General features: G+C 39.1%; 1 protein-coding gene across 6 annotated transcripts in view; it reads left to right on the top strand.

The window, feature by feature from the left end:
- FBLN2 (fibulin 2) overlaps positions 1-14,083 on the top strand; it is a 194,135-nt gene that overhangs the window by 43,542 nt on the left and 136,510 nt on the right. For all 6 annotated transcript variants that reach the window (XM_073352179.2, XM_073352178.2, XM_073352181.2 and 3 more), the window contains one exon: positions 2,779-4,234. In XM_073352179.2, coding sequence (XP_073208280.1) covers positions 2,779-4,234 — 1,456 coding nt within the window. The remainder of the gene's footprint in view (positions 1-2,778; positions 4,235-14,083) is intronic.

Raw genomic sequence — 14,083 nt, 5'->3', positions numbered from 1 at the left:
TAAACTGTTTTAGATACTCTGAAGGACAGATGATTGCAGTGTGTCTCTCTTGACACTGCTCTCACCAATCTGCTTCAACCCTGACTTGGAGAGACCAGCTTTAGGATTTAGTGCTTGATTGCTTTACTGAGATTATCAACAGAAGTGCTCGTTAGTGCTTATTGTTTTTATTGAGTTTGGAGGAAATAAGGAATGTAGGACACTCCCCCCGAAGGGAACTGGAAAGGGAAACCGTTCCAGTGGGAAGTGGAAATTCCAATTTCACGTAGGTCAGTGTAGATGGTAACAACTCTCGGTCACCACACAGCTGCACTGATTTTCAAACTGATAACCTAGAGGTGAGAGGCTCTCTATTCCTTTATTAACCTCCCGACTAACCGGCCTTACTGTAGCGTGATAGGACATCCCATGCTCACGTTGGTATCAATATGGGTACTATGGGGAGAGGGATAGCTCAGTGGTTTGAGCATTGGCCTACTAAAGCCAGGGTTGTGAGTTCAATCCTTGAGGGGGCCATTTAGGGATCTGGGGCAAAAATTGGGGATTGGTCCCTCTTCGAACAGGGGGTTGGACTAGATGACCTCCTGAGGTCCCTTCCAACCCTGATATTCTATGATTCTATGGCATTGCATGATTTGCCTTCTCTGGACCAAGAAACATTTGAACATAGTCACCCTGGTTTCAGTAGACTGGTTTAAGTTGAGAAGTTATGACTTGACTCCCAGCTGCCCCAAAGTTCAGCAGTGTGCTTGCGTCCATCTGTAAAGTTAACCTTATGTTAGGAAGGGGAAAATGGACCATAGTGGAGTGAGTGTACTGGCCACCAGCAAAAAATTTGGCCTGATGACTTAAATGTGCTGAGGTGTTATAACCTGGATATTCCACTGTAAGAATCTGATAAAGTCCTGTCCTTAAAGCCTCTCAGTAGTGGCTTATCTTTAATTCTCCTTCCAAGTATTACTCCAGTCTAATCCAGATAATCAATTACAAATTCATATTACCTGAAAGCTGCTGAAAGAGCAGAGCAGGCTTTGTATATAAACAATGAAATGGTTAAATCTTATGAACCCATATTGAATTCATTCAGGAACTGCATAGTGAATACTCTACCCCTTATTCCTATGTGTCCAAAGTTGAATGTGGTTCTCAGTAAATAGATCTCTTATGACACAATGGTAAACTTCCTTTGTATTTTTATTTTTCATTGAATCACAGTAACATCCTTAGTACCTTTACTGAATTCATATTATAGTACTGGAGTTTTCACTAATTTGACTCAGAATTATCATATTAATGAGTAATGTTGTCTAGCAATTCAAATTGTAATACAGAATGACAGAAAACTCTAAATATAATAAAAGGTTCATATCTTATCAGGACAGGCAGTCTTTTCCCACATTTTGGCCAATTTCCAGTAGTACCTCTGAGCTGACTTGTTGGAAACCCAGTATAAGGGGAAGAAGTAATCTTTGGAATGGGTTTTTTGGCAAAATTCCTGTTTTCTGCTTAGTTTATTGTTCCTGGTGATGCTGTCAGTGAAAACTTTTCCCCTATCAGACAACTTTTAGAATTAGTGGTTCAAAATGTTTTTTTATTTTATTAAACTAAAGTCAGATTTATTCTGCATGTACATTTCCATGTTAACCATAAATAATTTGTGTGTTTTGTGACTTGACAACAGTTGATTTGCTTTGACTTCGATATTAATCATTCCACAGTACACAGTGTCAAAATTATTAAAAATTTCCAATGCACAAATGTTTATTTTACTAATCATTAGTAGGTATTAATGTCTTAGATTCAAATGCTTCACATGCGATTACTCTAGAATGTTTGGTTTTAAAGTCACAGGAGTCCAGATCCTCAAAAGTATTTCAGTAACTAACTCCCATTGAGGAGCTGAGCCAAAGCCAGGTGGGCACTGTCACAAATAAACTACATTGCTACACATTGTAGCAGATCCTCAGCTTGTGTAAATTGCCATAGCTTCACTGAATTCAGTGGTGGATGGGTATTTACACCAGCTGAGGATTTGCGGTTGAGTCTTAGGCTTTCAGTGGAGCTATACCAATTTATACCAGCTGAGGATCTGGCCCCAATGTGGTAGTAGAACAGGGCTTCCTATATGCACAATTGATATTGTGATGTTTACACATAACTGCAGTGACATGTAATGCAAGTTTTATGTCTTGAGTTTACAAGCATTACAGAGTCAAAAATATCATTGTCAGCAAAATGTCATTGTATTTAGTTAATGGAAAACCCCCCTCACATTAAGTGTTTACATATACAGGGACAAATCCAAAAGTCCCTAATCAGGCAAAGTTTTGCCTGAGTTACATCTCCAGGATTTGATCCTTTGTAATTAAAACATAACGAGTCAATATCTGAAACTGACATCTGCAAAGGAAGAGCTGTGTATTTGCTTATTATCTGCCAAAAGTATCTTGTCTTTGTTTAGCCAGAAGAAATTACTTGACTTAAAGCCCACTGAAGTATAAAGGGCTAATTTTTAATGTTACTCTGTTTTTTATGAATAGATACAAAAAAAAAAAGCAATCTTGGATTTTTCTTAAATAAAAGAGAGAGAGAGAGAGAGAGAGAAAAAAAAACATGCAACTTGAAGCCTAGTGCCTGCAATGCTTGGAAGACATTATGATTAATTTTATACTTGGGTTTCCAGATGTTGGATTGTATCCCAACTTTTAAGGATTTCTAATGTTTAACAGGATATGTGCTGAGTATAGCATTTAACAGAGTTTTCTTTCATAAACCTAGGATCTAGGAGAAAAGGAGAATTCAGGAAAATATTGCAGACTGGGATACAGTTCTTCCAGAAAAAATAGGATGAGCAAAACTGGATTGGTGCCATATTTGTTTAGGAAGACTATGGATAGGCACAAAGTCCCTCATTTGAGCTGTTTGTGCACTGTCCTTTTGGTGCTCATCTGGACTGGCATCTCACACGCCCAGAAGGATTGTACAGGAGTGGAGTGCCAGCAACTGGAGAACTGTATTGAAGAGGTGCTTGAGCCTGGTGAATGCTGTGCCTCTTGTTTGCAACATGGTTGTACTTGTGAAGGCTACCAGTACTATGACTGTGTCAATGTGGGATTTATGAATGGCAAAGTACCCGAAGGGCAATCTTATTTTGTGGACTTTGGAAGCACTGAATGCTCGTGTCCCAAGGGAGGAGGCAAGATCAGCTGCCAGTTTATGCTTTGCCCTGAGTTGCCCCCAAACTGTATTGATGCTGTGCTACCAGCTGATGGCTGCCCTCAGTGTGGAAGAATAGGCTGCCTCCATGAAGGTCAGAAGTATGTAGCAGGCCACACGTTCCATATTCCTCCGTGCAAGGTTTGCCATTGCCCAAATTCTGGAGGTGAACTGATGTGCTACCAGCTCCCAGACTGTGGGGCATCCACATTAAATCCTCAGAGCCCAATGGATACTGAAGAGAATGAACCAGAGAGGCACTACGATGATCCGTACAGCTATGACCAAGAGGCACCCGAAGGAGACTCCTCTCAGGTGGAACCTCCTAAAAAACACAGGACCTCTGCAGCCCATACAGAAGAAGACAGCATTGGCCAAGAACAAAGTGAGGATTATGAGTACCGTGGAATAAGCGTTACTTCCCCATCCTTGACTCAACCTGTTACACACACTAAAGAAGCTGCTGTAGCAGTCAGTGTGCACACTCCTACTTCCCACCCTGAACTTAACAGTGCAATGGAACAAGAAGAGGAAAACCGAGACCTAAGCACCACAATGGCACCCACAGTGCAGGTTCTGAGTGAAAAAATAACTGTGACTAGCAGTGCTCCTGAGGAGCAAACAACAGTTATGACGGAGATGCCCACGCAAGTGGTAGAATTGGAGAGAAAATCAAAGGGGAAACAAGGGGAGAGAGGGAGACATGAACAAGAAGGATATGCTCGCCCTAAACCAAGAAAACACATGAGAAAAGATTATAAAGAGCAGGGGAGCAGTATGTCTCCAGGTCTGAAAGAGACAAATGTAACAGTGTCACATGGTCACAGACCTTCCCATGAAAAGCATGGAGGAAATACTTTCCCCAAGGTCAAATTTAGTCCCACAACATCCCCTCCCATTGCTCTGAAAGAAGACCGTAGTCAGGCATCCCAAAAGCAGTCACAGACGCTTTATCATTACCAACCTGAAGAAGACAGAGACCCCAATTCTATTCATGCTGCTTCCAGGTTACCAGAAGGTAAGGCCTCTTTTTATTTACAGTATAGATGTTTTGTTGATATTGAATTATTATATAAAAATGGCCCAGAAACATTGTTCTGTCCTTCTCACTGATACACACGTGCATGAAATCAAATAAACCTCCAATCTTCTTTTGTCTTTCTAAAAGAAGCAAGGATTGTTACCTTTTTAATTTGGCGGAATAGGTAGACTTCTACTGTTGTTTGCCTTACTTTAATTTCAGAGACTGTGGACAATGTTTTCTGGTATTTCAACTGCATTTCAGATTAGGCATTGTTCATATACTAACCCTTTCCCTTACCCCACTCATTACTGATGTTGAAATGACTTACTATGCAGAGAAGGAATCAGACATAGCTGGCTATTTGCCTGATTTGATTATCCACCTAAACAAAATCTTAGCTTTGACCATATTGACAAAAATCAATTGTTCTAGTGTTCCTAAAAGACAAAGTAGGTATTAATACAAAGAAGTATTTACAGTAGTTGCTGTATGTGATGCTAAATTTTTAAATGTTGTCTAAACCTATTAATGCAAGAACTTGATAAATACTCTAGAATATATTGCCACGGAAGGAAGTAGTTAGAAGCAAAAGAAATACTGCATCTTTCTTGTCATTTTTGGGCTAGAAGTTTTATATTTTTGATCAGGGCTGGCAAGAGCATGTATTTGCTCTTTGCCTCTGGGTTCCTTTTGACATCTGTAATAAACATTGATTATAAGCTTTATGCAGTGCTCATTACAGTAATGAATGCAGACTCCACTGCTGCAGATCAGTATGAGTGCATCTCACACTTCTGATTAATTTTTCATCAAATCAAATGTAACATCATTTTTTTCATGGTGTGGCACCAAATATTCTCATGATGGTTTTTAATGTTACATTTCTTTTTCTTGTAAAATATCTGCAGTTCATATAGAGAATGCTCATTCATGTGGGCCATGGTTTTCTTCACATGTCATCCAGGTAACATGCTGAACCACCTGGTCCCACTCAGATAAGAGGGGAACTGAGTTCAGATCTAGATCCTGGGTTGAAATAGACATTATGGCACCTGTCCAAAATAAACTATATACACGATACATGAATGGGCATGGTAGCCTCTCCCTTTCCTGCCAATCTGAGAACCCAAGTACTTGCATTTTTCCTTTGTTTTTATTGCAAATGCTGATTTAATTGGCTTAATCAGAGTGGGACCTTGTGTTTTCAAACTTAGAATAATATCCTGAACAACAGCAGTAGGCCAAAGGTCTTGTTCTGTATAAAAATCTATACATTGACACCATGGATAAACACTTCAAGTGGCTAAGTAAACATAACACCTACAGAAGTGAATGCTTAGTACATAGCAGCAGGGTAATATGCAAATTTTTAAAGGCACATCATTAACTTCTGACTTTAAAAAATGATTTTGAAAGTCACTTCAGATACTGATCCTGGGCCTACCTCCCAGTGCTTTGGATTTACAATCTCATTGTCTTTTTTTCTTTTCTTTTAAACATTTTTCTGAAAGATCAGAACGCACATGGGAAACTAGATGTGACCCTCTGGGGGAAGCGAGAAACTGCCTGTACAAGAAGTACTGGCCACTTTGCAAATTAAAGATTGGGGAAGTGGAGCGCAAAGTGGAGAAAGAAAAAAACATTAATTATTTGTTAGTTTGGGATGAACTGTATAAGTCACTCCCAGCCAATGTAGCCATCCAAAAATTCATGCCAATAAAACTGACGCACCACCCCACACTATCATGTATTCTTTTGACAATGTTCATCAGTATAATACATTTTTTTCCCTCTTCCTCTCTGTCGTCTTGCCAACACATCCCAGATATTATGGGTCTGAATCTCCAATGTTCTTAGACCTGGCTACACAAGGTAGATCTGTGTAAAGTGGAGTAGCACACTATCTGATCTCAATGGTAGCCTCTTTGAACAGATGTAAATGATCATACAAGGTGCAAGGCCATTAGAAATCAGACCCTACTGTTCAGAGATTTCTGATAATAAACAGGGGACATAATCCCAACTCCCGCTCAAGTTTCTTTGACAATTTAGTGTCATACTTTTGTACACAGCTACAGGATCTAGGTTTAAAACTGAGCCACTGCGTTTCTTCCATCTCACTCAAAGGAGTTGTAATGGATTGATGACTTTAGTATCAGGGTTATGCTTTATCCTTGGATCTGAATACAGATGCCCCATTTTTATGGTTCTGAATGAACATTGGAGCCATTTGATATTTTGTCCCTGGTACAAATCCTTTCTGAAGAAAACCTGAATGTGAATCCTAGTAATAAAACTTCATCTATTATCAAAGTTACTTGTAGCATAAGGCAGGCTCAAACTAAAACTTCAGCAGCAAGCCTTGCTCCACCACAAAGTGATGTTTTGCCAACCCCAAGCCCTGCCTTCAATCTTTCAAAGTCCCTGGAGAGCCAAGAGCCTTACAAATTTAGGTTTGAACCTCTCCACAACATTCCATAAAGAGTCTTGTGTCCACTCCCACCAGAACATCATTCTCCTTTCGTTCTTGTTGCTGTCTTGAGAGAAGTCTCAATGCACACACACACACATGTACGTACATATGTATGTATCTGGTACCATAGCTGTATGGTTGTCAGCTGCCTGTGGAGGGGTTGTGGACCATAACTGTGGACCATAACTGCCTATGGACCATAACTCTCAGGAGGCCAGTGTGGCTAACTACTTCCTCAGGTGATTTTATTTAAACACGTTTCAATAGAATTGGCTGAATTTGAAGCCTGGATGTGGCTGATGGGGGAAATAGTTAATTTGCATGACATGGACAATATGGATATGTCAGCAGAGAATTTTCTAACCAAAGTAAGGAACATCCTAGTAGGCCTTGAATATTATGTTCAATGGGGAGGTGGATGGATACCTTGGCCCTTAAATAAATTAGTATTCCTGTCAAGATTTTGCAGTAGAAATATGAAAACCAGTAGTCTTTGTTCACAGCCCTTTTTGTTCAGATATAAATGATGCACCTTCATTGTGGTCAGCAGTACTGAATTTGGCTCATGGAGTTGAAGAAGTTGCACAGAGCCCATGTTTGCATCAATAACCGAAGACATTTCCTAAGACCAGTGTTGGGCAAGGCACAGAAGGCCAGCTGTTTCATGTTTTCCCATGATACTAGGTGACAGTAACATATTTCTAAAGACCTATTATAAAGCTGACACTGTCCACAACTGGGAATGTCATTCGTCATGGTTAGGACCAATGTTATTGCCTGGGAACTGGGTTTTTTGTGTGTGTTTCTTTTGTTTCTGTTTTTTGTTTTAATTTGGATGGGTTGTGACTCATGAATATAGCAATGTATTTTGAGTAATAAAATACATTAGTCCTATATTTTTGGTGATTTTTGAGCTAGACTGGTAAAGAACTTAGCCAGAGCTTGAAAGAAAATTGAATTTTGCATGTGGGTATAGAATGGAAACTTGAATTTGTTAGGTAGACTTCTAAATTGTAAATTTAGTATAATCTGCCAGAACTGTCAGCTAATCTTTGCCTTTTCCCAGAAATCAAAATATATTATGCTGACTGCACCAATCAGATAATCTTGTTTTGAAGGGTCAATTTAAAAACTAGGGAGACAGATTAGCTGCCACTGAAATCCATGAATAAAGCAGTGCAACCAATACACTCACTTTTGGAGAGATTCTGATTCCCACGTGGATTTTTATGGAACCTGAGCCCTATATGGATTTCTCTGAAATTTCTAAGCCTCCCATAGATAGGGCCAGATTCTCAGCTGGTGTAAATTGGCCTAGTTCCACTGAGGTGAGGATGTGGCCCATAGACTCTTGAGGAGTTTAGAAATCACTGGATTTATTGATAGCAGAGTCCTTCCATATCTCTTTCAGCACATATGCAAACGTTTCACCAACACCACATCACAACTCTCTTCAGATATAATCCCTCCCCAAACCACACCACCTACAGAAAGCTATACTTCCTCCTGGGCATTTCTACACCCCACAGGGACTCTTCTGAAACATCTAACGCCCCAGTGGGGACTCCTTTGAAATCCTTAGAATCACCTTAGTTAAAGAACTTTTTAAGGAGGCTTTGTCTTCGTAGACCTATTGGTAATAGGTCTGCTATTGGTTCAGAATAGGTCTGAATCTGCTGGGCTGAAAGATTTTAAGATGGCTGTCTGCTTTATCAAACACTGAAGAAATTTTGGTGTCCTATGAGAAGGAGATTGAGATATGCTGATTAACACAGCTGAGTTTACCCACTTTTCATTTGGGGAATTAGGTTAATTTATCCACTTCTTTTAATCACTACACCACTGGTGGAGAGTAAATGGTTCCATCTGGCAGGAATGCCAGTACTTTCCCTTGACATCACCTCAGAAACTAAGGGAATTCCTAGATGAGAAACTTGAGGGTCAAGTTAAAGTTTTTAAAATTTGTGTTAACCACTTAAAGAGAATTTTTTAAAAGAAGCAATAGACCTAGAAAACTCAGAAAATTTATAGAATTTTTAACGAAAAAATAGAAAAATATGGAAATATTATTAAGGAAACACCAGATAAATTTAACCTTTAGTCTGCCACCTACAAAAGGTAGAGTTATGTCTAGAACAAGTATTACACTGGTTGGCATCTTAAATACAACATATCTTAGTGGCTGGGAACATCTCAATTCTCTATATGGTTTGCCTATGTATTTAAAGACATTGTGAACATTGTTACCAAAGTCCCAATCATTTTACGTAGCAAGTTACTCACAGTTCAAGATCTCCACCCGTCACAGGGAGCCCTGATGAACCAAATAACAAAATACTGCACTGACATATAAATACCCATTGTCTATCATGGGAGGAAAGAAAATCCTAAATTAGGAACGTGGGATGGAGACTGGATAGCAGAGGCCTGAATCACCAATACCCTATACTCGGGATATTTATTTACTCTGAAACAAAGTTAGTGTAAAATCCTATTATTCTGATTTTGTAATATTATATATCCACCTTGCACTGTGTAAACGCTTACCCAAAGTGAAGGTTAACGATGAATTGTGTCTTGTATTAAGACAGTGGGATAGAAGTTGGTCAGACTTGGGTGTATATATGAATGTGTAGTATGTAATTTTTTTTCAAGTTTGTTCTTAACTAAAAATATCCCATCTTCACAATCTACTTGTTTGTTTGTTCAAAGGTGTAACCTTAATGTCAACTGATTTACTTTTTTTTTCTGGGAATAATATTTATTTACTTACATTCCTGAGCCACCGAAGGATACGTTAAAAAAATTCTCATGCTTACAAGCAAGTCCTGATACAAATATATTCTTGGGGCTTTTTCCAAGAGCCCAGAAATTTAAAGGAGGCTTCACAGATACAAATGTTTCTATCAGTTGCAGGACAGTGTGTAAAGATGATGGAAATAAGTCTTCACAAGTTGAAAGCATTTGGTGATCTTTCTGTTCTTCCTATTAACAGGCTCCAAATAACAGAATTCAGTGATGGTTCGTTTCCTGATGCCTTTGGTTAAAATTTTGGCTTCACTACTTACATTTTTTAGGTTTCAGTTTGGTTTTATATGTCGTTTACTTTTCATGTCCTGAATCACTGCAGCCTCAAATGTAATCTCAGTAAGTACTATTGGTGGAAATAATGTGGCTTATCTTGTAATTTGCTGGTCAGAAACCTTCTGTTTTTGGTTTGATGCATGTTCTTTTTTCACACTTCAGTTGTTCATCTTTCTTTTAGTCTGAAATTTTGGTTTGAGAACACAGTGTCCCTTCTGCACGATGAATAGTATTTGGCCACAGGGTGGAAGTGCATGGTCCTAGCTCTCTGTAGCTTCATACTTGAGCCATTTTGTATCCTATTTCAAAAGCATTCCTGTCCTAATTTTCTGTGGTAAGACCACAGTGATATCGATTGGCCTAAAGTACTAACTGTAGCATGCAGACAAACCAACTGCAAACGTATATAATAATATAAGATGTAACATTGCATTGCATCTGTGATTCGTTAGCCAGCATCTTTTAGGAGATGAGTTACTGCATGTAATTGATGGGATTTTTATCCATGTGGTTGTCCATTTAACTCTGTATGCTAATTTATTGGTATACTGGTTCCATGTTAGTGGGAGATTTTGGTTAGTAAACTAAAGATCATTGTAAAGAACAAAGAGGTTTATTGAGTACCATACAGCATTAGTGAGACAAAGTGGGTGAGGTAATATCTTTTATTGGACCAACTTCTGTTGGTGAGAGAGACAAGCTTTCGAGCCTACACAGAGCTTTTCTTCTGTGGAAGGTCAAAAGTTTTTCTCTCACCAACAGAGGCTGGTCTAATAAAAGAGGTTATCTCACCCACCTTGTCTCTCTAATATCCTGGGACCAACATGGCTACAACAACACTGCATACATACAGCATTGCCAGTTATCCACCAGGAAAGGTATCATAACTCTCAAAATATCCTGACACTGTATAATGCATCTGTGGACTCATTCATAGAGAACCACGTGGTTTTAGTGGAGAACCCAGAACCTTTGGTTCCATAAACACAGGCCTGGAATGCTTGAGCTAAATAAGGTCTTTTAGCTGTTGTAAGTCATAGGGTTTTTAATCCTTTGTAGCTCTTTTTGCTCACTAGAGGGCAGTAGTAGACATACACTTGTGTTTATAGGGGGATATCTGTTTTTGTGAGTGTGAAACCAAAATCCTAGACAGGAGATAATTCCAGGATATTATACTAGCCTCAACCAATGGAGAAGAAATGTGCTTTAGGAGTCTGGTAGTCAGGGGCCCTGTTTCTAGCTCAGTCATTAACTTACTACGTGATCTTAGGCAATTCTCTGTACCTCAGTTTTCCCATTTGCAAAGCAATCATGACACCACGTTTGGAGTGGTGCAAATACTTTGATAGCCTGAGGTGAAAAACTTTCTGAAAGTGCAAAATATTATTACTGCTTGCCCACCTTCAAAGAGTCTGTTACTGTTTTGCTTTCTATCGTGTTGTTTCTTTAAATTCTTGTCTATGCTGCTGCCGCTTCTCTCCTGGATTTTTTTTTTTACTTATCTCTGCGTACGTTGTGTCTCCTTAATCTATATTCATAATCCATTCTTTCTTCAGCAGTCTGTTAGACCTTCTGAAGTTCCCACATCAAATGCTAATTAGTGCATTCCGGAAGGCTTTCTTGGGAACATTGAGACTAAAATACAAGTAACTACTCAGCTCAGAAACTATAAATTAATTACTCAATCACTTTTACAAATAGCGGAGAGAAGGAAAACAGATTTTCTTTAGCCTGTATCCTGCACAAAACATTTAACACTGATCTAGTGCTGTAAGTTACTGTGATAGTAACCCCCGCGGTGCCCCCCCCCAAAAAAGTGTTAACTGTCTCCTCTTCTTGCCACATTTCCTGTTTCCTCTTCCTTCAAAAGTTATGTATGTGGAAAAGAGGGATAAACCATCTTAAACGCTATTGCTGTCAAGTTTTATTACTATTTTCCCAGTCATGTCCATTTGCCTACTTTCTGCCATTAGAGTGCTGGTTTTTGAATAAATGTAGCTCAGGTAGCAAACACCGTTGTTGTGAATGTTTTACAGTAGTCTTTTTTGTTTTGACAGTCTGCATAGCAACTTTGCATCCAGCTGGAACCAGGATCTTTCAGACCATGTGCATGTCTCCATTTTAACCTCTCCCCACCTAATTATGGATGAATTTATTGTCATTCCTAAAAATGTAACGATCGAACATAAGAACGACCATTCTAGGTCAGACCAATGTTCCATCTAGCCCAGTATCCTGTCTTCCAACAGTGGCCAATGCAGCGTGCTTCAGATGGAATGAACAGAATAGGTACTCATCAAGTGACCCATCATCTCCTGTCGCCCATTCCCAGCTTCTGGCAAACAGAGGCTAGGAACAAAAATAGTTGATGTCCATCTGTGGAAAACTGCACAAGGTAAATATTTGTAAGGCAAGATCTTGGGATGAAAACAGCATGCATTGTACACAAATTTTGGCCAGTTATGAAATACTAGCAAGTGCCTTCAGGATAATGCTGGGATAGAAAAGGTGGAAGAGAGGGGCTGGTGGAGAAGATGTTAAAAATCAAGAAGAAAGATGGATTAGGCCTTCATAGCTAGAGCCCTGCCAATCTGTGGCTAATCCGTGGATCATTTCTGCGGATCGGGGATTGAATGCAGATACAAATTTTGTATCTGTGCAGGGTTCTATTCATAGCTAAAGAGGGTGTGGTTGGGGGAGGAGAAGTAGATGATATAAAATAAAGTCTGCAACAAAACCTTCATGAAAGTTTTTTATAAATATAGAAACCTAACATGTATAGTGCTAATGCATAGAACTAGCAGTTAATAAGATTGAGCAGAAGTGAGTGAATACTACAGAAAAGATTCTGCAAATATGAAATCTAATATTGTAACCAATTTGCTTCACTGAATACCAGATCATACTTAGGGAATGAAACTTTAGCATTTACATTAACTACTTTGGGCCTAACTCTACAATCTTTGATCACTCAAAATTCTCAGTGATTAGGAGGACTTCAAGGTTGAGCTCTTAATTATGAAAACTAAGGAACACAACTTCTTATAAAAAGAATCAAAATCTGCAGGCTAGATCTTCAACTGGTATAAATCAATATAACTCCATGGGGCTGTGATTTCAAACAGTTATTTCTCAGACTAGTTAGGATTTTGAGATGAGTTGCCAAGTAAGGTCATTGAAGAAAATATCATCAATGCGTTTAAGAGACAGGTCGACATATTTATAGAGAGGAAATTAGATTGAGATACTATAAAATTAGAGGAGGACTAAAAGGAGGGCAGGCACGCTGGTCTAAGTCGTGGTCAAAAATGTATGCTGATGATTTAAGAGAGAACTGGATGCAGTTAGCAGGGGAAAAGGAAACACATTTTCCAATGCAAAAATGCCATATACTGTAACTATTAGCTGTTCCTATGGTTTCAGTTAGTGCATAGTTCTATTTTTCCTGCACCTCTCCTTAGAATCTTGCCTTAGTTCTTCTACTACAGATACCCCAATATAGAGGAGTGCCCAGGGAGTATAAAGTATAGTGAACTTCTACACAAACCCTCTCCACAGCACAGGAATTGAGGTGGAGCAGATGATTTTAATTTCTTTTTGTTAGATGCTCTTGTGCCTTGTGACCCATAAGATGAACCAGTCTTTCCACCTCAATCTCTCTAATGCCACGTTTCCTGCTCTGTTATAGTCTGTTTCAATGACAGAGGGCTCTTTCTCAATGGTTTTTTTAATGTCATCTGTTGTCCTCCTCTTTTCCCTCTTCCACCAGGTAGTATCTAATCAAGAACTTGTCTAGGAATACAGTTTTTTGGCATCCATACAATGTGTCCAAACCACTCTACTCTCTTGTCTCTACTGTCTGCTGGCCAGTCCTTTGTAACACAGCAGGGTCGGTTACCAATGGATACCAAGTGTTCTTTGCAAGCATTTCTGATGGAATGCATTTAGTTTCCTGTTGTGGGTTTATAGCATTTGCCAAGTTTCAGAAGCATATAACAATGTGGGTATCACAATAGCATTGTATAATCATAGAATCATAGGACTGGAAGGGACCTTGAGAGGTCATCTAGTTCAGTCCCCTGCACTCATGGCAGGACTAAGTATTATCTAGACCATTCCTGACAGGTGTTTGTCTAACCTGCTCTTAAAAATCTCCAATGAAGAAGATTCCACAACCTTCCTAGGAAATTTATTCCAGCGCTTAACCACTCTGACAATTAGGAAGTTTTTTCCTAATGTCCAACTAAAACCTCCCTTGCTGCAGTTTAAGCCCATTGCTTCTTGTC

Source organism: Lepidochelys kempii, chromosome 7 (genome assembly GCF_965140285.1).
Source record: "Lepidochelys kempii isolate rLepKem1 chromosome 7, rLepKem1.hap1, whole genome shotgun sequence".
NCBI lineage: Eukaryota > Metazoa > Chordata > Testudines > Cheloniidae > Lepidochelys > Lepidochelys kempii.
The sequence above is the reverse complement of the archived record's forward strand: the minus strand, read 5'-3'. Positions and strand labels throughout refer to the sequence as shown.